Here is a 24,274-nt window from a genome sequence, read left to right as displayed (position 1 = left end):
TAATAATGGAAGCAAGGCTAAAGAAAAATCAAGACACTTTCAAAGGATTTGTCGACCTGGAAAAAGCATTCGACAATATAAAATGGTGCAAGCTGTTCGAGATTCTGAAAAAAGTAGGGGTAAGCTACAGGGAGAGACGGGTCATAAACAATATGTACAACAACCAAGGGGGAATAATAAGAGTGGACAATCAAGAATGAAGTGCTCGTATTAAGAAGGGTGTAAGACAAGGCTGTAGCCTTTCGCCCCTATTCTTCAATCTGTACATCGAGGAAGCAATGATGGAAATAAAAGAAAGGTTCAGGAGTGGAATTAAAATACAAGGTGAAAGGATATCAATGATACGATTCGCTGATGACATTGCTATCCTGAGTGAAAGTGAAGAAGAATTAAATGATCTGCTGAACGGAATGAACACTCTAATGAGTACACAGTATGGTTTGAGAGTAAATCGGAGAAAGACGAAGGTAATGAGAAATAGTAGAAATGAGAACAGCGAGAAACTTAAATCAGGATTGATGGTCACGAAGTCAATGAAGTTAAGGAATTCTGCTACCTAGGCAGTAAAATAACCAATGACGGACGGAGCAAGGAGGACATCAAAAGCAGACTCGCTATGGCAAAAAAGGCATTTCTGGCCAAGACAAGTCTACTAATATCAAATACCGGCCTTAATTTGAGGAAGAAATTTCTGAGGATGTACGTCTGGAGTACAGCATTGTATGGTAGTGAAACATGGACTGTGGGAAAACCGGAACAGAAGAGAATCGAAGCATTTGAGATGTGGTGCTATAGACGAATGTTGAAAATTAGGTGGACTGATAAGGTAAGGAATGAGGAGGTTCTACGCAGAATCGGAGAGGAAAGGAATATGTGGAAAACATAAGGAGAAGGGACAGAATGATAGGACATCTGCTAAGACATGAGGGAATGACTTCCATGGTACTAGAGGGAGCTGTAGAGGGCAAAAACTGTAGAGGAAGACAGAGATTGGAATATGTCAAGCAAATAATTGAGGACGTAGGTTGCAAGTGCTACTCTGAGATGAAGAGGTTAGCACAGGAAAGGAATTCGCGGCGGGCTGCATCAAACCAGTCAGTAGACTGGGGGGGGGGGAATAAAAACACCCCCATACGATCATACTTTTGCAATAAGTGTGATGTGGTGCTGAGTCAGATGCTTTTCAGAAATCAAGACATACTGAATCTATCTTACTGCCTGGCAAAAAGGTTTCATTATGTCATGTGAGAACAGAGTGAGTTGAGTTTTGGGTAACTGATATTTCCGTGATACACGCTGGTTGGCTTGGAGGAGGTCAATGTGTTCAAGATACCTCAGTATGTTTGAGCTCAGAATACATTCCAAGATTCTACAACAAATTGATGTCAAGGATATTTGACAGTAGTTTTGTGGATTACTTCTACAACCCTTCTTGTGGATAGGTGTGACCTGTGTTTTTCCAAGAACTGTGCTTTTTTTTGTTGGAGGGATCTACAATAGATTATAGTTAGAAGAGAAGCTAACTAGGTTGCAAATTCAGTACAGAATCTGACAGGGATTCCATTGGGCACTGGAGCTTTGTTCAGTTTCAATGATTTCAGTTGTTTCTCAACACCACTGATAACTAACACTTATTTCACTCAACTTTTCAGAGTGAAGCGGTTTAAACTGTGGCAATTCTTCTTGGTGCTCCTTAGTACAGGAACATTTGAAAATGATGTCATGTATTTCAGCTTGTGCTTTGGTGCCCTCAATTTCAGTTCCTGTCTTATTTGTGAGTGACTGGATGCTAACTTTACATATGACCAGAATTTCCTTGGGTTTTGCAAAAGATCATTTAACAATATTCTCCTGAGGTATCCACTGAGGGCTTTGTGCATTGCTCTCTTGACAATCAAACCTGTTTCATTTGGAATCTCTATCATCTCTAGTCTTATTAAGCAGTAGTTGCTGTTTCTTTAGAGGAACTGACCACTAGATGTCACAAAGTGGATGCACCTGTACACAAGGTGACAGGGATTATTTCATTGTGATACGGCTCAGTGAATTTGAACATGGACTAGGTACTGGATGTCAGCTTAGTGACAAACCCCTCAGAGACATTTTCAACCAGTCTAATGCTTCCCCAGCCGACTTCTGGCAATGTGATTGTGAACTGGAAACATGACAGAACAACCTCAACTAAACGAACATAAGGCGTACCTCACGTACTGGGACTGCCTAGTGGTATGGAGGGTGGTTATAAGAAAATCTATGAAATTAGTGGAAGGGATCACTTGTGAGTTTCAAAGTGGAGTTAAAAAGAATGGGATACAATTATTTAGCAACTCCTCACAAGCCACAATTTTCTGTAACCAGTGCTAACAAGGGAAACTACCCAACCCACGCCCTCAGATTTACTGGTAAGATGGCCCAGTGGATAGTCCATCAAAAACTAAACATGGAAACATCCATGTCAGCACTGCTGCTATCAGTGAATGCCTGCGTTTACCAGAAATCCTCTGGATGGCTTCCCACACTTTCATCGAACCAGTGGTACAGTTGATGTAGTCGAGGAACGCTTGCCATGACTGCTTTTGCTCTCCTTAATGATGCGTCGAGCATTGGCTCTTTTAAGTCGAAAGGCTGTGAGGTTGTCTGCTGTCAGACAGCATTTAAACGGTCAAAGAGCTGCACATCTGTCCTGGATGGCTGAGCAATACTCACCTGTCCACCGAGGTACAGGTCACCTTCTAAGATGACCTAATGACTATTGTGGATAGGTCAGTGGCACGATTGATCATACACTTTATGTGGTCCACCCATTCCTAGCTGAACAGCGCCCAGTTAGCCCTACTGATCATCTATTTTGATGGTGCCTGGTCCAGCAGTCTTCCATCCAGTGGATGGATCTGCAGCAGGAAGGGGTCACTTGAACGGAGTTCTTCAGTTGCTTCCCACTATGCTGAGTGTGCTAGGGCTGGAGAGCAGAAAGAGAGGTCAGTGGCAGAAGATGACCCAGTAGCAGCCGAGAAATGTGTGGGGCTGCCTGTGCTGAGGATGCACAGCTCCTGAGACATCATGAGGTTTTCCAACACTCGAGCCCTGGGGAAGTATCGTGTGAGCCCCGTACTACATTATGGGCATTGAAATCACCCAATACGAGAAACGTGTGGGGACGTTGTTCAATAAGTGCTGTGAGAGCCTCAGAATCCATTGCATCCTGCGGAGGTAAGTACAGGGAGCAGACGATGATCATAGGACTCGTATGGACTGCAACGGCTACTATTTGTAGGTGAGTAACTAAGGGGAGAGCAGAGGAGTAGTGTGTGTTATTGAGAAACACAACACCACCTCCCTTGATTTGTTCCCCAGTCAGGTCATCCTTACGGTGGATGGTATTGCCCCACAGAAAAGGCGCATCACTAGCTTTAATATGTGGTTCCTGCAAACACAAGCACAAGCACAAGAGTTGCAGCTGTGCCAAGAGTTTCACTTCCTCCACATAAGTCCTGAACCCATTCATGTTCTACTGTAGTATGGGAGCCTTTTATCATGGTGGTTGGACTTTCAGCAGAGTGGGAAGCCCACAATGGTTGGAGTTTTAGCTTTGGGGCAAGGTCATTTCCCAGACAGACTTTGCAGTCCATTAGCTCTGAAGCAGAAGCAGCAGAGCTATCAAATTGAATGACATTGATATGGTCTGACTGTCTACCACCTATTTTTGCTCGTGACAGAAGCTTCTCATTTCCTTTCTTGGGCTGGGATGGCTTTGTGGGAACTACTGAAACAGTGGTAGAGGCAGCATTGGATTTTTTTTTTTTTTTTTTTTACAAGACTGCACCTTTGGAGGTACCGTGAGCTCCACATTGGCAATAACGGTGGCTTTCTCCGATGTTATCAGAGGGGCTATGGGCTTGAAAACAACTGCAGCTTGTCAACGACACTAACAAACACAGATACAAGTTTTGACACTAGCAACTTCGATTTGTGTAGAAGTGTTTGCTGTCTAAGTAGCCTTCTATGTAGTGAATGCGGGAGACTGCCTTATACATCATCTTGGCCTCTCCATATGGTATTCATTTCAAAGTCTTAATCTCCTGTATCTTCCAATCTTCAGGGAAGACACTGCAATCCCTATCCTAGACAGGGTGATCCTCAGAGCAGTTTACACACTTGGGACAGGAGGAGCAGCCAACACCGTCATGGGCAGCCTTGCCACATAAGGCTTCATCCTTACATCCTAAGCTGGAGGCTCCAAAGTGCTGGCACTTAAAACAGTGCATTGTGTTAGGAACATATGGCCATACACTTAAGATGGAGAAAACCAGCCTTGATATGCTCTGGGAGTTTCATGCTATTGAAGACAAGGATGAAGGAATTAGATTTTACGAGATCCCCCATCTACCCTTTTCAATATATTTTGCACATCAACGATTCCCTCCTGAGCCCACTCATTCTTCAATTCCTCCTCAGGAATGTCAACAAGATCTCTACAGGTCACAACCCCTATTTATGGTTCAAGGAGTTGTGGAGCTCCGTGTTGATGGCATATTCTCCAAGGCCCAACAATGTGCCATTATGCAGTCGTTTGACAGATTACAGTGAACCTGTGATCCCCTCCAAACCTTTCTGAATATAAAAAGGTGAAACCTTTTTGAAACTGCCCTCTTTCTGTTTCATAATTAAAAACACATTTGACTGGTGGCATGTGTTCTGTTACTATTCTTGGACAAATTCTGTATAACCCTTGAGTCAGGAGGACTGGCTACATGAGCCCTAGTATTTGACTGGGTGTTAGTACCTGCCCGCAGCTCACCCATACTGCTGGGAGGTGGAAGAGGAAACTTCAAAGGATCCGTCATGGTCCCATGAGCAGCTAGGGAAATAAGTCCCCATGAGCAGCTAGGGAAATAAGTCAACGTAGACAAAGCTCCACGTGCTTAGGTATGGCTTGTACAACTGATGTGTGGCAGATTCCTCAGAGGTTGCCCACTAACAACTGTTCCATCTAAACAGCCATTGATATATATATCTAAAAAGAAAGATGATGAGACTTACCAAACAAAAGCGCTGGCAGGCCGATAGACACACAAACAAACACAAACATACACACAAAATTCTAGCTTTCGCAACCAACGGTTGCCTCGTCAGGAAAAGGGAAGGAGAGGGAAAGACAAAAGGATTTGGGTTTTAAGGGAGAGGGTAAGGAGTCATTCCAATCCCGGGAGCGGAAATACTTACCTTACGGGGAAAAAAGGACAGGTATATACTCACACACACACACACACACACACACACACACACACACACACACATATATCTCCATCCGCATATACACAGACACAAGCAGACATTTGTAAAGGCAAAGAGTTTGGGCAGAGATGTCAGTCGAGGCGGAAGTAAGAGGCAAAGATGTTGTTGAAAGACAGGTGAGGTATGAGCGGCGGCAAATTGAAATTAGAAATTAGTGGAGATTGAGGCCTGGCGGATAGCGAGAAGAGAGGATATGCTGAAGGGCAAGTTCCCATATCCGGAGTTCTGACAGGTTGGTGTTAGTGGGAAGTATCCAGATAACCCGGACGGTGTAACACTGTGCCAAGATGTGCTGGCCGTGCACCAAGGCATGTTTAGCCACAGGGTGATCCTCATTACCAACAAACACTGTCTGCCTGTGTCCATTCATGCAAATGGACAGTTTGTTGCTGGTCATTCCCACATAGAACGCTTCACAGTGTAGGCAGGTCAGTTGGTAAATCACGTGGGTGCTTTCACACGTGGCTCTGCCTTTGATCGTGTACACCTTCTGGGTTACAGGACTGGAATAGTTGGTGGTGGGAGGGTGCATGGGACAGGTTTTACACCGGGGGCGGTTACAAGGGTAAGAGCCAGAGGGTAGGGAAGGTGGTTTGGGGATTTCATAGGGATGAACTAAGAGGTTACGAAGGTTAGGTGGACGGCGGAAAGACACTCTTGGTGGAGTGGGGAGGATTTCATGAAGGATGGATCTCATTTCAGGGCAGGATTTGAGGAAGTCGTATCCCTGCTGGAGAGCCACATTCAGAATCTGATCCAGTCCCGGAAAGTATCCTGTCACAAGTGGGGCACTTTTGGGGTTCTTCTGTGGAAGGTTCCGGGTTTGAGGAGATGAGGAAGTGGCTCTGGTTATTTGCTTCTGTACCAGGTCGGGAGGGTAGTTACGGGATGCAAAAGCTGTTTTCAGGTTGTTGGTGTAATGGTTCAAGGATTCCGGACTGGAGCAGATTCGTTTGCCACGAAGACCTAGGGTGTAGGGAAGGGACCGTTTGATGTGGAATGGGTGGCAGCTGTCATAATGGAGGTACTGTTGCTTGTTGGTGGGTTTGATGTGGACGGACGTGTGAAGCTGGCCATTGGACAGGTGGAGGTCAACGTCAAGGAAAGTGGCATGGGATTTAGAGTAGGACCAGGTGAATCTGATGGAACCAAAGGAGTTGAGGTTGGAGAGGAAATTCTGGAGTTCTTCTTCACTGTGAGTCCAGATCATGAAAATGTCATCAATAAATCTGTACCAAACTTTGGGTTGGCAGGCCTGGGTAACCAAGAAGGCTTCTTCTAAGCGACCCATGAATAGGTTGGCGTACGAGGGGGCCATCCTGGTACCCATGGCTGTTCCCTTTAATTGTTGGTATGTCTGGCCTTCGAAAGTGAAGAAGTTGTGGGTCAGGTAATGAGGAAAGAGGTTTTAGGTAGGGTGGCAGGTGATCGGCGTGAAAGGAAGTGCTCCATCGCAGCGAGGCCCTGGACATGCGGAATATTTGTGTATAAGGAAGTGGCATCAATGGTTACAAGGATGGTTTCCGGGGGTAACAGACTGGGTAGGGATTCCAGGCGTTCGAGAAAGTGGTTGGTGTCTTTGATGAAGGATGGGAGATTGCATGTAATGGGTTGAAGGTGTTGATCTACGTAGGCAGAGATGCGTTCTGTGGGGGCTTGGTAACCAGCTACAATGGGACGGCCGGGATGATTGGGTTTGTGAATTTTAGGAAGAAGGTAGAAGGTAGGGGTGCGGGGTGTTGGTGGGGTCAGGAGGTTGATGGAGTCAGGTGAAAGGTTTTGTAGGGGGCCTAAGGTTCTGAGGATTCCTTGAAGCTCCGCCTGGACATCAGGAAGTCTTGACGGCAGAAAACCGAAAGCCATGGATGAGGGCCCGTGCTTGCACCATTCATTTTGTGCCTTGCAGTGACACCAACACTAGAGGAGGAATAGTAAGAGGCAAAAGTTGTCAGCATACAGTTTGACATTGCATTGGTATTCCATCACCTTGACCTTTTCAGTCAATGAATTGCCCTCAAAGGCCAAGATGAAGGCACCTTAGCAATCCTATTGTCCTTCAGCCCCCATGTACATGACAAAGTGTACACCCTGTCACTCAAAGTTGGCCCGTAGCTCCTCATCAGATTGTATGAGCAGATCTCTGTGGAAAATGATGCCCTGAAATAAATTTAGACTGTTACGGGAAGTGACAGTCATTAGTATGTCACTCAGCTTGTTACAAGAGGGCAGTGCCTGTGATAGGGCAGGGGATGCCATTTTGATCAGAATTGACCCACTATTCATTTTAGAGGTGGCTGCCACTTCCCCAAATTTGTCTTCCAAGTTCTCCACAAAGAACAAGGACTTTGTGGCTAAAAAGGAATCGCCATCAGTCCTTGTACAAACTAAGTATTGCTGGGGATATTGCTCTGCTTGCCGCTTAGCCCTATGTTCCTCCCATGGCATAGCCAGGGAAGAGAACATTTTAGGGTCGTATCTCAATGCATTGAAAGAGGACCGTCCTTTCATAGAGACTGTGCCCAATCATAAACCAGGTCCAAGCAAGGTTGGCACCAAGAAAACCATCCAACAGAAAGGCAGAGGGAGAAAGGGATAGTGGACGTATAAGCATGCAGAACAAAAGGGAAATAATGTTGCCAAAGCCAGGGCCCCATGAAAGCCAAGCACCTACTCAAAAGGGTAGTGACCTGCCTTGGAGGCCCATTTTGGGTCCACTCCTATTCCTTATATATGTGAATGACCTTCCACTTTGAACTGAACATGTGGAATTGGGCCTTTTACAGACGATACTACTCTTATAATAAAGCCCATTAGAACAAAAGCAACAGAAGAGATTGTTAATGATGTTTCTCAAAGAATTAGCAAGTGGTTCTCTGACAATGAACTCCCTTAATTCTAAAAACATACATCATATTCAATAGCACATCATATTCAATTCTGCACAACAAATAGTCATACAATAGATATTTATTGCAGATGCAGGGAAAGCAGAGAAATCTGCTGCACAGTGGATGACAGCTATCTTCCAGCACCCAATAAACATAGGAAAACTAAGTCATTTTTCATTTAAGAAGTCACTACACTTGGAAGCTAGTTTCATAATGTACCCTGGCCACTAATATACAAGGGTGAGTCAGATAAAAACCTTAAAAGTTCTGTACAATTCTGAAAAGTTGTGAGATAAGAGTTGTTCATTGGCAGTAGTGTTCCTTGGGGTTCAGAAAGTGACTGACAACTGGCAGAGCGATGCTACGATACAGGAGAAGGCAGCAACATCTGCAACAAAATGGCCATTCCGTTCCCAACATACACCACAACTGAGCAGCGATCTGCGATGCAATTTTTGTATAGTAAAAGAGTCAAAAACAAATCGAAATTCATTGCAGAATGGCAGTACCAGAGTGTATATGCGGACAAGGAAAAAAAAAATTCATGGATTTCCCGTTTAAAAATACCCGGGCTAACATATACTTTTTCCATGTTAAGACAGTATATTTTCCCTTGGAACTGTAAAACTTATCAATCCTTTCAATGGTTAAGGTTTTATACACCAGCATAAAGCTTCCTGGCATTCTAGAAAATGACGCCTCCCCCTCAAAGAAAAAAAAAAGAAAGAAGGTGTTTTGGAAAGATCTTTGATGTGCAGCAACATGTACACTGCACATCTTCATATTACAAAAGTATAAACTCGAATCCCACCAAATGTAGCACATTAGTTTCCAAAGCATTGAAACAGAGATTTCGATGCATTTTGTAAGCCAATCACAGCTCATGTCACGTGATCTCGCCAGCCAATGGCAGCAGATATTCAGAGCATAGGCCATATGGTGTAATAAGCCAATAGCAATACCACTGTTAAGTAGCGCGAACACACAAATTAATATTCATAGTACAGCTACTGGAAAAGCTAAGCTTTCACATATAATTTTTTTTGTGTGTTACATCACACAAATGTTCCAGTAAAATTTTAAATAATGTCAGAAATGTCTTGTCTTCTGTGCCCGAAGTTCTTGTAAGTGGCTGGTCCTCGAAGTGTTAAGTTTTAAATGAGAGTCAAATGCTATGTGATTCAAGACATTCGAACATTCACACACGTAACATAATTCATCTTGCATAAAAGGAAATTCACTTTGAAAGTAACTTTTCAAACCACCATTTGCAATATTTTCCAGCTACATGTTAGAAATAGGTGCATTTCAGCAGTTGCCAGAGAGCACCAGAAAACAGCTGTTACAGCATGTGCGCAGCTACGATAACGCAGGAAGCCCATATGTTTGTATGTATATAGCATTAACAGGTATTACATTATGTCACAAAAGAAACAGGACATATCAGAATACTCCAAGAGCATCAGAATTTCTTAAACTATACTAAAATGCATAATTCGGCTTAAAATGCTAATTTGTATGTTGAGATTCATAGAGCTTACTTTTAAGAAAGTTAGCAAGTACCTACAATTTCCTTCTAGTATCACACATTTTAATTCCTTGCTCACTTCATATAAATATTACAAAAAACATAAATTTTATTATAAAATTAAGAGCAAATAAAAAAGGTACATGGAGGTAAATCATTAACAGTAAAATTCACATAATTACAGTAATTTGCATTTACCTAAAATTTTAATACAAAGTATGTAGAAAATTAAGAGAAAATTAATATGTTTGTTTTCTGACGTTACCTTTTTTCTTCAGACGATTTTTTCTGAAAAAGGGAAACAGAGCTAAATAAAACAGCAAAATAAAATTATTCACTTTTACTTAAAATTTTTCGTTTAGTAAGATTTCAAAAAAGTGGAAAACAATCCCCACATTACCCACAACACAACTTCTGTTTGTTTTGGACTCCTCTGACCCTATGGACACAGCAGTACGCAGAGACTAACTTCTGAGTTACCATTTATTTGGGAGACTATTAAGTACATGAGTGAGTGTGTTGGATGTTTTAGACAAATGGAAGCTCCAACCTGATATTAAGTTTTTCAGTGTGGTTTTTGGCATGTAAATTTTCTTTATTACGGCATAATGCCATACATGCCATAGGATGAAAACATGCACTTGAAATTCAGCAAACAGTTGAAACTAGCCAAGAGTGTGGAATGAAACACTTCATTTCAAATAAATTGACTGCCTCCACAGAAAAAATTAATAATGTTCAAATTTCTTTAGCAAACCAACAAAAATAACTTCATTTTTCTGCAAGACAATTAATGCTTGACTGCTAGAAACACAGAAATAAAATAAAATCAGAAAACTGCGAGTAATAACATATTTTAGCCTTCTGTAATTATGTGAATGTATTTTAATTCAGTTGATAACTCCCGGCCATAGAAATCTGTTTTATTTTCATTTGCTGTGAGAGCTCTAAACAACCAAAAATGGCAAATCATGAAACATAAACATGGGTCGCATGGAGAAGATTGGATGCATAAGAAAAATTTTTTTGGGTAGCATCTGACAGCTGGTTGCTACTACTTCAAGTAGTAAGAAACAGAAGGTACCGCTCATATGCGATTCAATTGCTCAAGTGCATGGGCCCGCTGGCAACCACTCAAACGAGCCTAAAGTAAATAATTGTGATGTCAAGCTTATCAAAAGCAGTTTGTTGTTATGAAGTATTGCATAGTCTTCATTCTTTAAGCCTTTGACACATTCTGCTGTTTGCAGACACTTGTAAGCAATCAGGAATAAAAATAAAATCAGGAATAAAATAACGAGGACTTCTGGCATCATCGTGTATCACTACAGCATGACAATACCCGACAGCATACAGCCTGTAAGACAGCTGAGACTATTCAGGAAATTAAATCTGAATGTCTGGTACATCATCCTCATTCACCAGACCTTGCTCCTAGCAGCTCATCTGTTTGGTGCATTCAAAGAAGCAGTCATTTCAGAAGAGACAAAGAGGTGAAAACTACAGTGCATGACTGGTTATACACATGACCAAAGGAATTCTAGCAGCATGGTAGCAATGTGCTTCTAAAGTGGTGGAATATGTGGTCACAGGGAGACTGTCAAAAAATGACATGTATGTTTTTGTTCATTGTTACAATTAAAAATATTATAGGACTTTTAAAGTTTTCATTTGGATTACCCTCATAGTTTGAAATATTAGTATTTTAAATTGATAACATACAATATTATGGGTTTTAATGAAACTGGGCTTTGTATCATATTTATTTTTGTGTATTTTATGATACATTTTTTATGTTTGTTACAAATTAATCATTTGGACTGAAATTTAATCTCTGCAGACTCCAAGTGCTATTACAATATTTGTACATTCCACTGAATTACTATCATGTATTCACACACATTATTCATTTAATGTGAAAATTATGGTAATTTAAAGTTTCACTTCATGTACTTCAATAACAATCGTTCTGAGCTCAGTGCTTTTATATTTCATCAATCATAACTTTATCAAGAGAGGTAACATTTTCTCTAAATTAAGATACCATTTGAACCTGAATGTACTTGTAATAGTCTTCTCTCATACCAACATTTATTTCATATTTTGTACTTAAAGATTTGTGTTCTTCAAAAATTAGCTTTTCATTGGCTATTTATCACCTCTTCAAAATGTCATACGAGAGTGAGTCAAATGAAAACCTTAAATTTGTAATAACAAATCGAAATTTCATGCCGTTATCCTGTAAGTTGGTAAGTGTGCTACAAACAGCATGCAGAATAGCTTGTAGGTGGCAGCACAGTGCAGATGCACACATACCGTCACAGTATCGGTATAAAGATGGCCGCCCCACTTGCGACTTGCACCAGGGAAGAACAGCGTTCTGTTATTTGGTTTTTGCGTATTGAAGGTGTGAAACCTATTTCAATTCAATGACGAATGAAGGTTCAGAACGGTGATGCATGTTTGTCACAACAGCAAGTCTACGAATGGAGTAGGAAGTTCGCAAATGGTGTGACTTCAGTGGAAGATGCTCCTCGTCCAGGTCAGGCACAATGAGTTGTGACTTCACAGAACACTGCAGCAGTTGAAGCCATAGTGAAGGAAAACTGCCGAGTGACACTGAATGACATTGCAGCATGTTTACAAATTAGTCATGGGTCAGCACACCACATTGTGCATGATGTGCTCCAGTTTCACAAAGTATCTGCAAGATAGGTGCCAAGGCAGCTGCCTCCTGAAACGAGAGAACGACGTATTGATGCTTGTGAAGAACTTCTTCGGCGCTTTGAACGAGAAGGTGATGGCTTCCTTGCAAGAATCGTTACTGGGGATGAAACCTGGGTTCACTTCCATCAACCGGAAACGAAGAGAGTGAACAAGGAATGGCGCCATTCATCATCACCAAAACCAAAGAAGTTTCGTACAGAACCATCAGCAGGGAAGGTTATGCTGACTCTCTTTTGGGACGAAAAAGACATCATTTTGGAGCATTACATGCCTAGAGGGACCACTGTCAACAGTGCATCATACACAGATCTTCTAAAAAATCATCTGCGGCCTGCAATCAAACCAAAGCAATGTGGATTGCTGTCAGCAGGTGTCCTTTTGCAACATGACAATGCTAGGCCCCACACTGCCCATACAACAGTTGCAACAATCACAGACCTGCATTATGAGTGTCTTCCTCATCCACCATACTCACCAGACCTTGCCCCCCAAGTGACCATCAAAGACGCAATGGGAGGAAAGAAGTTCCGTTCTGATGAAGAGGTACGCCACGCGGTGCACGAGCGGTTGCGTGGACTACCAAAAGAATTTTTTTCTAAAGGAATTTGTGCACTCTGTAAGTGCTGGAGGACTTGCATTGAGCGTGGGAGAGATTATGTTGAAAAGTGATACAGCTTTGTACCACTTCTGCACAATAAATAATATCTAAAAAATATTTAACGTTTGCATTTGACTCACCCTCGTATTTTGGCAAGTTTATATCTATAAACATTAAAATGATTATTTCTGTACATCTGGAAACAGTCACAATTAATTATTACAGCCTGTTGCACAATATACAAGGGCTATCCACAAAGTACATTACGTTTTGGAATTAAAAATAAATAAAGTATTGGAAATTTTTTTTATTATATACAGATGAAAGCCAAACTTAAATACTACTTTTCTACATAGTTGCCATTTAAATTAAGGCACTTATCATAACGATGGACGAGCTTTGAAGTTCCTTCGTCGTAAAATTCGGCCGCCTGCGCCTTCAACCACGTGGTTACCTCTTCTTGAAGATGTACGTGCAAAACGCTGCATAGCCAACCACTTCTTCATTGCTGGGAATAAGTGGAAGTCGCCGGGACTGTACGGCGGATGAGGAAACAAACTCCCGCTTAAAATATTTGAGAACTTCACGGGTGGCATTTGCCGTGTGGGCCCGGGCGTTGTCGCGAATCAGCAAGATCTCTGAGCCCAACTTTCCCCTGCGCTTGTTTTGTATTGCTCTTGTGAGGTTGTGCAAAATTTGGCAATACCTTTGAGAGTTTATTGTAGTGACTCTTTCCAGGCAATCACAAAAATCACACCTTTTCTGTCCCAAAAGACAGTCGTTACATGTTTGAAGGTGCAGGCGGCCGAATTTTACGACGAAGGAACTTCCAAGCTCGTCCATCGCTAAGATAAGTGCCTTAATTTAAATGGCAACTATGTAGAAAAGTAGTATTTAAGTGTGGCTTTCATCTGTATATAATAAAAAAAATTTCCAATACTTTATTTATTTTTAATTCCAAAACGTAATGTACTTTGTGGATAGCCCTCGTACTTCAATGCTACAAAATAAACTTTGCAAAAGGTATGCCTCAATTTGACTTGGTCTCCATTTATGGCGTTTAACACCCCAGCAGATAGGACAGCACTCAGAGACTTGAGGGAAGACAAAGATATCGCCTCTGACACAGGAACACCACCGTCGTTTAATCACATAGTAAATACAATAGTGAGGTTTTGAAATATTTTGATAGGTACCGTGCTCCTGAAAACGGGCACTGAATTATATTCAATAAAAATCTCTTGTTAGAGGATTAAGTGACTACTGGGATTATAACAGAAGCTATGTGCATTAAAACAACCTAATACTGGCAGTTGTTGTCAGTCCAATTCAGCATGCGACCCAACCAACAAAGCAGACAGGGTGAAGAGACTGTCCAACTAAGAGAACAGCTCTACAGGAACGATGCTGTAGAAACTTCAGTATATTGCATTTCCCAATAGACTATACATTCATGAAAAATTGTGTGTGTTCACCATGTTAACTTACTTAAATGCTGAAGCAGCTGCACCAGGCTGTACTAGTTTGAGGATTGGCATCCTAAGTTCCTGCAAGTTCTTCAGGCTTCCCAGAGCAGTAAATGCCTCCCTTGAATCGTTGCCGAGTATGCAGTACTCGTAAAGTTCCAGACATTCCAAGCTGTCAGCACAGACTGTCAGCAACGGCAGGACAAACCAGTAGAGAGACAGAACTGGCGCTCGTGGAAATCTATCCCTCCTGTCACATTTCAGAAGTCCAAAGAAATAATGCACCATTTATTATAACTCTAATTATTAATACCTAGGAACAGGAAAATTTCTCAGTAATGTAAGGTGCAAAATAACGCAAAAAGTAACAGGTTTTAAAAAACGGCCATTTTTATGAAGTATCATGAAAATTGTAATTTTGCTGTAAAAATTTTTATAACTCTGAATTGCACTTTACTAATATTTGTAACTGGTAGTTACTAAATATTAACACTGCATTTTGACGTCTAATCTCCTCAAGACTGTGGTTCGTGTATAATCTTAAAATGACAGTAAATTTCCCATTTAACAAAATTTGATAATTGAAAATGGCACAGAAATTTGTCAAAAACTTAACACCCAATTTGTGAAAAATAAATAAATAAATATATAAATAAATAAATAAATAGAGACCCTTTCAGCTTTTAAAAGAAGGACCACCGAAATAGGGGAAAAAATCCAAATTTGGCAAAAATGACATGAATATGGCAAAAACAAAATGAACTTGACAAAAAACCTCTGAATTTTGAAAAAAAAAAAAAAAACCTTCTCTGGCAAAAAATGACACTGAATGTGGCAAAAACACCAAATATGCTAAAAAATTACAATTTGGTTCAAATGGCTCTGAGCACTATGGGACTTAACATCTGTGGTCATCAGTCCCCTAGAACTTAGAACTACTTAAACCTAACTAACCTAAGGACATCACACACATCCATGCCCGAGGCAGGATTCGAACCTGCGACCGTAGCAGTCGCACGGTTCCGGACTGTGCGCCTAGAACCGCTAGACCACCGCGGCCGGCAGCAATTTGGTAATAATAACTAATTTGGTAAAAATAACAACTAATTTGCCAAAAAATAACATGATATTTGATACAAAACAGCACATGATTTGACAAAAAATAAAGCCAAATGTGGCCATAAAATAAAACATTAATTTTCCATCAGAAGTATACCCATCGTTAAGAAATTATATAATAATAATAATGTATTGTTAAAGTCTTGGTACAGGTCTTTCAATTGTATGCCCTGGTAACTTTGTGTCTGGAAAGACTGAACACATGTGAAGCATTCTCATAAGCCAAACAATAACTATCAAAACTAGACATGATTGTCTTATTGCGATTGCCGCGTTCGTTCTTTGAATAAAAATATGGCACTTCAGTTACTGTCCGCTATTATTATTTTCAATAACTGGTTTCAGGCTAGCTGCCCATCTTCAGATCTGTTAGATAAAGTTAAAAATATAATTAACAAGAGAGATATAGTTGCTGATAGAACTATCTTAGTTTACAAAAAGAAATTTTGGAATGTATTAATTGCCAACATACTATATATTGCAGTTACAGAGTAACCTGTCAGTACATAACTATTGTTTTGCTGTCATAACTAAAGTAATTTTTAATGTATTAAAACCTTATATCACAGTTTGGAGAAACCTGACTGGTAAAAGTAAAAAGTTCCCTCTATCTGTAAGATTAGTGTATATGACTAAGATGTTATTTTTTCACCATACATATTAATGGCAAATATACTTTTTAATAATAAGACAATTTTTAAAGAAATAACATTTAAATAATCTTTTTTGAGTGGACCATGAACTGAAATAATTTACAGTAATTTAAAATTTTTTAAAGAAACTTTATATCCTTACCTTCTCCCTTAAAACCCACATCCTTTCGTCTTTCCCTCTCCTTCCCTCTTTCCTGATAAAGCAACCGTGGGTTGCGAAAGCTTGAAATTTGTGCGTGTGTTTGTGTTTGTTATTGTCTCTATCAACGTACCAACGCTTTCGTTTGGTAAGTTACTTCATCTTTGTTTTTAGATATATTTTTCCCACGTGGAATGTTTCCCTCTATTATATATATATATATATATATATATATATATATATATATACTTTTAAAAATGTGCGTTTCCTCTTCTTTTTATTGATTGGTGGTGGAGAGGATTTCCCTATGTCAGAACGTATACAGCGCCACGTCAAACTTCAGCCGCGCACAATTCACCTAGCCGCCAGTAGGCTGAGGGCCGTTCCGCTGCAGCTGTTTATTACTGGAGCGTGCTGTTTCATTCAAGAGTAAGCCTAAAACATGTCTTTAAAAATCTCATAACAACTCCTGTGCATAAAATCACTTTGTTCATTAAGTAGTAGGTCTGAGTTTTTCATTTGATGAGCGTATATTTCCATTTGTTCATTTATTTTGCTCACTTCATGTTTACTATCCTTTACATCCGCTCTGTCTGCCCTATTCTTACAGATAGAGGGCGCTTTTTACTTTTACCAATCAGGTTTCTCCAAACTGTGATATAAGGTTTTAATAGATTAAACATTACTTTAGTTATGACAGCAAACCAATAGTTTTGTACTGACAGGTTACTCTGTAACTGCAATATATGGTACGTTAGCAATTAACACATTCCAAAATTTCTTTTTGTAAACTAAGATAGTTCTATTAGCAACTATATCTCTCTTGTTAACTATATTTTTAACTTTATCTAACAGATCTGAAGATGGGCAGCTAGCCTGAAACCGGTTATTGAAAATAAAAAATAGCGATCAAGGACTGAGATGCCATATTTTTAAACAATTACTCTCCAACTCACCTTTCAACAACCATTGTCCATTTTATATGCAAGGACTTAAGGGTGTTCCTCTTGGCATTCAGGAAATACTTCAGATCATACATATCGACAGCTGTGAATCCAAAGTCAACCTCGGCCAGTTGTGGGCACCCATCAGCCAAAGGTCGCAGTGCAGGAGGGCTTTCTGTGGAATATCCTTCCAGAATCAGTACATGGAGGTTTTGCATATGTGACACTGCCTCCGAAAATTTCTCAGATACCAGCAGTCTACTGGATATCCCTAGTGTGTGTATTCTGGAGCACTTCTCTACCAAGTTCTTTAGCACCTGCAACCAAATAACAGTTCCCCTTCTACACAAGCACCTGTTTAAAAGATTTTTTTGTGTGTTCTGAAGCATACAATTAATTGCCAGCCATAAAAGTTGCACAGCAACATTACAGGTGGAGCACTCTGTAAAGGCAAGTAAGTCAGTATTAGTTGCAAATCAAAGACATACAGCTACATCGTCCACACTCACCAGCCTGACTTCTTGTCTGGTAAGAAATGTCCTGTTTTAGTCTCATCTGGTGAATATAGAGAGTTCCAACTGTGAATGTCATAGCTGCTTCCTCCCTACCCATCTTTGGTTAATGCCTGGTTACTGCATGGTTTTTATTAAGTCGTCTTAAGCTTCATCATTAAATCAATAGCAAAGGCACAACACAAGCAGCTGAAGTTCTAACATTTTCACAATTACAGCAGGCTACATATATGTGTAATGGGCCACCCCTAAACTAAAGATTGCAAAAAACTGACTGGTTAAAACCAATACCAGTTTTTCGTTCTGAATAGCCCATATTTTTTTAGGTTTGTTTGGTCTTAGTTATAACAAGGTTCTTTTTAATTATTAACCAGGTAAAAAACTAATGTATCAGTTATACAAGCAGTGCTAAAATTTTTGTTTTTAAATAAATATTTTTAAAAACAAGTAACTTATTTGTAAAATATCCACTGCTTTGAAATTTTGTATTACCACAGAAAATGGGAAAAGTGATCAGTGCTATTTTAATACAAACACCGAAAGAAACAAGAAACTAACACAAGACATGGGAACTAGTGTAGCATTGGTGAGACAATAAGGTAGTTGTAACCATGTGGCATGGCCTATTACAGGGCTTCCCAACTTATGGTCCGCGGACCCCTTTGTGGTCTGCCGGCTCTTTCTAGGGGGCCCGCGGCCACCTTTCACCAAATCGTGTAAAATAATAAGTAAAATTATTGAATAAAAATGTGTAAATCAAATTTATCACTGTGAAAAACCTGTGTACTTTTACTTCAGGTCGTATTCCCAAGCAGCCTTTGTGGTTCCTAAGTGAGACCGCATACACAGTTTAGTGCCGGAGAATGCGGCTTCTCTGATCAACTGTTTGGCAACAAAACGGGGGTCATTTGTGCACCGGCTCATGGCACTAGATGCGTTGAAACCTTTTACGCATGCGTGGAGCGAGCTTAGTCGACCAATCACAGCACTCGCTGGCACGTATGCAGCCCAAGGCATCATTAAGTGTTAAACTTGCTTTGTCAGCACACTACCTATTTCATAAGTCGATTTTTGACCAGATTATTACTTCTAACATGGATCGGTGGCTGAAGTCAGGATCACTGAAGAAGGGTGCAGTTGCTCCATCGCCTTCACAACAAGGGAAGTTTCCAGTTGAAATGAATGAGGAGGGAGGATGACCAAAGGAAGAACAATCACAAGAAGCTCCACAGCCAGATTTATTATGTGAAAACGCTGCAAGTACTCCATTGGTTGCAATATCCAGTGGAAGTGGAATAACCAAGAAGCGTAAGCACAACGAAAGCTATTTAGAAATGGGCTTTATGGAGACAAAGGAGGGTAAGGCTCAGTGTGTAATTTGTGCGTGAGTCTTTCTGAACAGTTCAATGCTTCCAGTTAAATTGCAGCATCATTTTGAAGGTACTCATCTGGATTTCCAGGCTAAAGACATTGATTTTTTCGAAAGGAAGAGTGCTGGACTAGCTGCTTCTCAGCATTGCATGAAAACTCATGCAAAAACAATTAATGAAAATTCATTAAAAGCTTCTTTCTTGGTTAGTTATCGAGTGGTAAAAACAGGCAAAGCTCATACCATTGCAGAAAATCTCATAAAGCCGTGTGTTAATGATATTGTTTCTTGCATGCTAGACGAAAAGGCAGTAAAGCTTGTATCTTCGGTGCCATTATCAAACAATACTGTCAAGAGACACATTGTTGACATGTCAAGTGATGTGGAAGACACTCTTGTTTCTCGCATCCAACACAATTCATTTTCTCTGCAGATAGATGAATCCACTGATGTTGCAGGATTAGCGATTTTATTGGCTTTTGTCCGTTATGAATATTCTGGATGTTTTGAGGAGGACCTCTTGTTGTGCAGACCACTACCTGCCAACACAACTGGTGCTGAAATTCCATCTATTGGATGATTTTTTAAGGACTAACGAAGTTTCATGGTCTAATTGCATAGATGTGTGCACAGATGGTGCAAAAGCTATGACGCGTCCTACAGTCGGAGCAATAACGAAAATAAAAGAAAACGCCAAGAATTACAGCAGTAGTCATTGTGCTCTCCACAGAAATGCTTTAGCTACTAAACGAATCCATTCAAATCATTAACTACATAAAATCAAGGCCGTTGAAGTAAAGACTTTTCACAATACTGTGTGAAGGTATGGGAAACCTTCATCGTTCCCTGCTTCTCCACACAGAAGTGAGGTGGCACTCACGTGGGAATGCACTCTCTCGGTTGTACGAATTAAGATTGGAAGTCTTAGCTTTCCTTTTGGAGCATAACACCAAATTAACAGACCTTATTAATAATGAAAATTGGCAGTGTATACTTGCCTATTTGTCAGATATTTTCTCCAAAATGAACGAAATGAATATTTCACTCCAAGGGCAAAGTGAAACAAAGGTCACTGCTATAGACAAAGTTCAAGCATTCAAGAGGAAAATCAATTTTTGGGCAGAGAGTGTCGAGGAGGGGGAGGTCAAGTGTTTTCCTCTTCTCAAGTAGTTTATGAAAAACAAAACATTGGCGCTTGAGAAGAATTTGTTTCATCAAATCCTGGAACATCTCCGAAGCTTGATGTCATTGTTGGAGCATTATTTCCCAACAGCTGAAGATGAGAAGCTGGAGAGATACGAATGGGTGGTCAACCCATTAACTGTATCCAAAAATCTGAACATTGTATCATCAAATGAATATGAGTTGTTGATAGAAATTGCCACAGACCCTACCTTGAAATCAAGTTTTGACATTGACGGTTACTCACACTTTTGAATAACAAGAAATACTACCCCCTTGTTGAAAAGGCAAAACGTGTACTACTTCCGATTGCCACAACATATGTGTGTGAATCTGAATTCTCGATCTATGCTGCCCACAAAACTAAGTACCGAAGCTGTCTAGGTACCGAAGCTGTCTAGATGCGGAACCAGACATCTGTCTCAAGTTGTCAAGAACTGAACCCAACTTTTCAAAATTGTCAGCAGAAGCACCCTCAACCATCACATTAGGATTCCATTATTTATTCCTACAGACTCATATATAGTAAAGAAGAAAGCAGTTTTCTTCATAGATGCTCAGTGAACGTACCTGAACTGTAACTCTATAGGATTTTTTTTTTCTATCTTCTATCATGTACAAAATAATTATTAATTGAATTCTGTTGGCATTGATATTTTTGTTACGAAAATTAAAATGATCTCTAAAGCTAATTTATTTCCTTTATAATATATTCTGTCCTCTCAGTTAAAAATATGGCCTGCCTATACTTCAATTACAATTACTTGCTATTACTCTGACACTATTGTGACAACTGGCAGCGAGCGTAAACAAATAAGGACTTTTCAAGTGCCACCTTCGTAAAAGCTAACCTCCTCTACCAGAATTGTTTCCTTTGAGAAAAAAAGTCTTACGTTCTGTGAAATGGTTTGTCTTCTTATATAGAAATAAGAGTGTTTGTTTGTTTTCCTAATTTGTTTACAGTTGAGGCTGACTGCTATGAAATAGTGTCCAAGTAGTAGTTGAAGTTGTCTGCTGTGGCTAAACTGTTGCCACGCCACCTGCCAGTTGCCAGCTACCAACTGACAGTACACTGTTGCAACACTGCCTGCTATCTGCCGGCTATGGGCTGACAGCTGCCGTTCAGTAGATACGGAAAGACGCAAAAATAACTAAACTTTCTGAGCTGTTTACATGGGCACGAAAATCGATTGTGGAACTGGAAAACGGCTTTATAAAACCAGATTTCCACAATCAATTTTGAAGTGTTTACCTGACCAACCAAAAGCGGAACTGGGACATCGGCTTACGAAATCCGGTTTTGGAAATGTATGTAAACTGGGTGAATGTATTCCCACACATTGCACAACAGATGTCACAATAGTCCTTTAAAGGCAATTCCTTGGCCTCTTTTCTTTCGTGATGTGTTTGTATCCCGAATCATGAGTCTGTCTCCTTTCTTCGCAGCCACACGGAATGGCTGCGCAGTCTAAGGCACCGTGTGTGTGTATGTGTGTGTGTGTGTGTGTGTGTGTGTTTTGTCCTTAAGACTAGGGACTGATGACCTCAGCAGTTAAGTCCCATAGACTTTACATACATTTGAACATTTTTCTTCGGATTTCACAAAAAACCACACACACACACACACACACACACACACACACACACACACATGGGTGTTATAAAATATGCATGCTCCTTACACAACAGTAGCCAAACAGTGGAAGTGAACAAACCACAAGCGGCAGCTTGTCAAGAGCGAACGGTTTGGACGTGACATTGATTGCTCTTGGAGGAAGGCAGCTCCAACATGTGAAATGTCAGTTACCAAGTAATTTTAATCAGGCTATAGTGTGTTGAACAAAGGGAGTAAATACACTTGTAAGTGTCTGGATACAGTTGGACTTCAAATTTGATCGTTAATTTCAAGTTGTTTGCATTCATCTCTAAACGAAAGACTATTGATACTTCAGGGGGAGGGGGGTCGTTGGGAACATGGCACTTGCATTAAGAAGCTTTCAGTTCCCATGGGTTTTGCTCTGAAACTTAATAGTTACAGTGCTCTTGACTGACTAGTGGTCCGCCATGGATTTTCGACTCAAAAAGGGGTCTGCCAGCTGAAAAGGTTGGGAAGCCCTGGCCTATTAGATTGTTCGCTTGTACATTTGACACTTGTTCCGTCTGGTCTATATGGTGGTTTCTCAGTGTCATCATCAGATGTCAGCACTACAGAATGGCACTATCTTTAGTCTGGAAGTATTTTACTAAGAGTGGTTTCAATGAAGTACAACGCTCTATTTACTTTGAAAGATTAAAAACGGGAGGAGCCACAACCAACTTGTGAAATAACATAAGGAGAAAGCATAAAACTTAACAGTTCATTTATAGTTTACAATAAAAATAGAAAGCAGCTAATCTGCTGTCTGATGTCTTCATAACATGCTTTTATCTGCCTGTAGCCCTGACGGACAAATTAACACGAGAAATAGAGTTCTGCAACCATAGTTTTACACTTTATCATTGACTTTTCGTAATGTACAAATAATAGCATTATCCCAATTACAACTTTTTTTTGAGCAGATGTTTCAAAAAATTGGAATCAACAGGAGAACACTGGTGATTTTTTGTAGTAGTACCACTTACCACTTACCACTTTTTGAGAAAAGCAAATAACGGGGAGGGACTAATTTTTCTTTTACTTGCTTATTTAATTCAATATTTTGATTCTATGTATCTTGAAACAAAGGGCCTCAAAATTTTTCAGACTTTGTTCGATTTCCATGTTCATTACAGGAATGAGGCCAACAGGAATTTAAAAAAAGTAAGGGATGACGTAAACAGAAAACCAGGTTGTTTCAGCGATAATTGCCATCCCTCCTCTAAATTAAAATGGAGACCAGATGGCAAACAGATTTTTGTAATGTTTTTTTAACCACAGTATGTGAAATCCAGTACACAATTATCAGCATTCCAAAGCACATCAATGCAGCTGTCAAAAATTATCAAAAAATTTGACTTTTTAAGTTTTCCAATTCACTTTAAGTTATCAAAACTTAGGACAATTTTTTGATGCTAGCTAGCATGCCAAGCACATGGTTGGAGTTCATGTCCCTACCAATTCAACTTTTAAATAAAGGAGCATGTTCTACGAGAATTTCTGTGAAATGTAAAATATATAAAAATAAGGGGAAAAAAATTCTCTAGAACTCAAGATCCTTAATCGCTGCTTTGTGGATCCTTTTGGTAACTTTTTTTTCCCTCCTCCTTTCAGCTGGAATACCTATGTAATTTAAATCTGTACTGCTATATGACTAAGTTTACCAAAATCTGGAAAAGTTACCAAGTGATTTACTTTAATTTTTTACATGGTATAAACTTTCAAATGAATAGAGAGTACATCCAGGGTAGAGTGCGTTAAATTGCTTTTCTATAATTCACACTGTGGTGGCACTGTTGATCAAATGGAGGGGAGAGTAGGCGGTTTAAAATGACCAATGGGAGGTTTGTACTCAATTGTTGTTCAGCTGGGATAATACATTGAACACATGAGAAGCACTCATTTTGTGTTTAAGTGTGTTTCTCGAATTCCAACTCTATCATTGCAATGCAGCGTGCTTTTCATTTGCGATTTGCAGTACCCCCACATGGACGTGTTCCTGGATGGCAATCAATTTTAAATTGGGTAAATGCACTCAGAACAACAGGGAACGTGTCACCGTTATGAAGATGCCCTGATAGAAACGTTACAACACCACAAAATGTCTAACGAGTTAGAGCAGCAGTACTGCAATCTCCGAAATGCTCAGCTCAGAAACAAGCACTTGCTCATCGCATTTCAAGATGTTCTCTGCACCGGATTCTTCATAACGAACTGA

At 40.2% G+C, this 24,274-nt stretch overlaps 1 protein-coding gene across 3 annotated transcripts in view; it reads right to left on the bottom strand.

Annotated features, from left to right (window-relative positions):
• LOC126109610 (uncharacterized) overlaps positions 1-24,274 on the bottom strand; it is a 93,608-nt gene that overhangs the window by 31,266 nt on the left and 38,068 nt on the right. For all 3 annotated transcript variants that reach the window (XM_049914653.1, XM_049914655.1, XM_049914654.1), the window contains 2 exons: positions 17,370-17,674; positions 14,525-14,752 (listed from right to left, as the gene is read on the bottom strand). In XM_049914653.1, the coding sequence (XP_049770610.1) occupies positions 14,525-14,752; positions 17,370-17,674 (533 nt within the window). The remainder of the gene's footprint in view (positions 1-14,524; positions 14,753-17,369; positions 17,675-24,274) is intronic.

This window comes from Schistocerca cancellata, chromosome 12 (genome assembly GCF_023864275.1).
Source record: "Schistocerca cancellata isolate TAMUIC-IGC-003103 chromosome 12, iqSchCanc2.1, whole genome shotgun sequence".
Classification (NCBI taxonomy): Eukaryota; Metazoa; Arthropoda; class Insecta; order Orthoptera; family Acrididae; genus Schistocerca; species Schistocerca cancellata.
The sequence above is the reverse complement of the archived record's forward strand: the minus strand, read 5'-3'. Positions and strand labels throughout refer to the sequence as shown.